This window comes from Limulus polyphemus, unplaced genomic scaffold (genome assembly GCF_000517525.1).
Source record: "Limulus polyphemus unplaced genomic scaffold, Limulus_polyphemus-2.1.2 Scaffold5683, whole genome shotgun sequence".
NCBI classification, from domain to species: Eukaryota; Metazoa; Arthropoda; class Merostomata; order Xiphosura; family Limulidae; genus Limulus; species Limulus polyphemus.
In genome coordinates this window covers 50,905-53,973 of record NW_013671293.1, presented here as the reverse complement: position 1 = coordinate 53,973, position 3,069 = coordinate 50,905, and the positions used below count along the sequence as shown (strand labels likewise).

Sequence of the window (3,069 nt, the reverse complement as noted above, 5' to 3'; positions counted from 1 at the left end):
TTTATTAATGTTACATTGTCTATAGTTCACCCATTGTTTCAGTGTATCAACCTTCTAACAATACAGTGTTTTCTTGATAATGCTCACCCATTGTTTCAGTATATCAAGTTTTTAATAATATGATGCTTTCTTTTGACTCTATAACTCTTATCATAAAGTAATTTTGATTGGGAATGAACTCCTTTTCAAATACCAGCAGCATTTCCAACAATTTCAACAAATAAATACTGTTATAATTTAAGTGATTCTAGAACTTAAGACTTTTTAAGACTAAATATATTTTAACTTTCAGTGATATATAACTATATATATACAATAACTAAAAGGTTTTGGGGAGACTAAGAACAGGGCACAAACCTAAAAAAAGTAATCACATACTGTTTAAAAGAAAGTGTTGGCTGCATATCTGTGATGTTTGATGAAGTTTTTTTATGAGTAGCAACTGTGTGGATAAATTAAGAATTTCTTCATCACTCCCACCATTTCCCAACAACCTTCTTTTCTTTGTAACATGTCTCTTGGTGGTTCAGCAATAAAAGTGTGGACTTACACCTCTAAAACCTGGGGTATGATTCCCCATGTTGGACAGTGTAGATAGCCCATTTTATAGTTTCTTGCTAAAAAAGTTAAAACAATAACTCTAACATTAGTAACTCTGCAATTATGTATGAAGAGTCATGGGAAATGTTTCCCATAATGCATCAAATGAATAATACTGTCTTTAGCCTTTCATCTTTTGTTAAATATCACACATTTAACTGCAGCAATAATTATAAATTTTGTTTCTCTATTTTTTGCATTAGACACACATTTATAAGCATAATTAAATTCTGTTTGTACAAATTTGTTAAAATGCCTGGCATGACCTGATAGTCAGAGCACTCAACTTAAGATCATCAAGCATTCTAACTGACAACATGCCTTGCCATAAAGTCAGTTATGGACAAATTTTCTGTCATGACCTTTAAAAACCTGAGAGATGGATACACCCTGCCATGGATAGTCATGGATGGATGAAACCTTTATAATTATTATCATTAATGTAAAATAATTACGTAAATATCACGGACATTGTAGTAAACCCCATTAACTAATGCTGTGATTCCCTATTTAAAATAGACAATGTCTTTCCACCCATTTTACTTGGTAAGTTCTCTGTACTGAGTGTTGTAACACAGATACTACATGTACTAAACATGATGTGGACCCCCCAGTAATGAATAGTAATTTAAGATGTAAGAGAAAGCACTTGGGGGGGGGGGGTAACAATTAGTGAAAACATGTTGTGAGAAACAATGTTGAACACAAAGCTCCTTTGTTTATAGTAAAGACGATGTGCTAACAGTTTGATAACTTTGTCATCTAAGGTTAAGATCATTATAAAAACTATCCTTCTTGCAGTATCACTCTGGTTTATAAATCAAGTGTCATTTGCCTCTTAGAATTTGCTCTTTAATAATCATGCATTTTTAATTAAGTGACTGCCCTCTTGAACACACTAGATTAGTTAACATTTAATAACACAGAATGAGCATATTTTCTGATCTTAAAATTCGAGGTTTGAGCCCTGTAGTGGACACAGTACTGATAGCCCATTGTCTAGCCTTATGCTATAACACACATTCTCCCCCCCCCCCCCAGTCAACAACTACAGACAAATTGTGTAATATTAAAGGCTATTCAAAGTTTGAGATTAAGGCGCAGGCGCAAGAATTTCATTGGGCGAATGTATTAACCCTAACCTCGTGTTTCTCAGTGTTCTGTATGTTACACTTCATGCATAACAAACTTTAATGTTTTGAACATCATATGGCAGCAAGTTTATACCTTAGAGCACGCGCTAATGAGTAATGTTTATGTAAAATCAAGTCTTACAGTTAAAAACTTGGCCACGGAAACTTTCTCGTTGGTGTCTTGAAACATTTCGAACAAAACATCTTCTACGTTCTTCTGTCTATCTTCGGTACTCTCACTGCAAAGACACATTTTTAACATGATTTCCAGAAGATTATGAATATAAAACGCTACCAACTACGTGACTGTCACCTTTTTGACATGATTGTTCGTATTTTATGTAACTGTCCAATTTCGATACGTCTGTCCCTTTCTGTTTACGTGTACACCTAAACTAATCATTTCACTTGTAAGAATGAAATTAGTTGACAAATTCTAACTGTATCATACGAAAAACATGTATTACTGATATCTGCGTCAAAATAATCTCACAGTTCCAGCCCCTCACTCCCAACCAGTAGATCAACGGTAATTCTGACGGCTTATAACACCAAAAAAAAAATATCGGGATTTGACATTTCACAAAATAAATTGCACGTATTATGATGTAAGCTTAACATTGTAGTTAAACTAAATATTTTTAGTAATTATTATTAAAATTGCGAATTTGTTTTTGCGTTTAAGCACACACACAACATATATTCGTTCAATCTGTAAAAGCTGATCCCCTACATCTACATCTCCTAGAAATATCTATGTGGGCGCCGCAGGGTTTTGATACCCGTGGTTGGCAGAGCACAGACAACCAATAGTGTTGCTTCCTCAACAAACAAACATAGTTATAATCTTTCGTGAAATAAAGTGAAAAAATGCATACAGCTATGGAATTAGAATCGCAGGTGAGTACTCTCCATTCTGCGCTTTGTCGACCATATTGGGAGAACACCTAACCATGTCCATTAAACTTCTACTAATATCTAAGCAAACAGTATGTAATATTCAGAAATACTAATATTACTATCCCGATGAATTAGTACTCTAGCTAAAGGCTCTATACCACGTAACGTCAACAAATAGTAACATTCCGACCATGAAAAAAACGGTACTCCAGTTTAATGAGCATTATCAAGAAAACATTGTATTGTTAGAAGGTTGATACACTGAAACAATGGGTGAGCATTATCAAGAAAACATTGTATTGTTAGATAGTTGATACACTGAAACAATGGGTGAGCATTATCAAGAAAACATTGTATTGTTAGAAGGTTGATACACTGAAACAATGGGTGAGCATTATCAAGAAAGTATTGTATTGTTAGAAGGTTGATACACTGA

The 3,069-nt window shown here is 33.9% G+C and overlaps 1 protein-coding gene across 1 annotated transcript in view; it reads right to left on the bottom strand.

Annotated features, from left to right (window-relative positions):
* LOC106472866 (glutaminase kidney isoform, mitochondrial-like) overlaps nucleotides 1–3,069 on the bottom strand; it is a gene marked incomplete at its 3' end in the record, with an annotated part of 41,486 nt that overhangs the window by 15,598 nt on the left and 22,819 nt on the right. Inside the window, exon 2 of the mRNA XM_022401410.1 lies at nucleotides 1,876–1,972. Coding sequence (XP_022257118.1) covers nucleotides 1,876–1,972 — 97 coding nt within the window. The remainder of the gene's footprint in view (nucleotides 1–1,875; nucleotides 1,973–3,069) is intronic.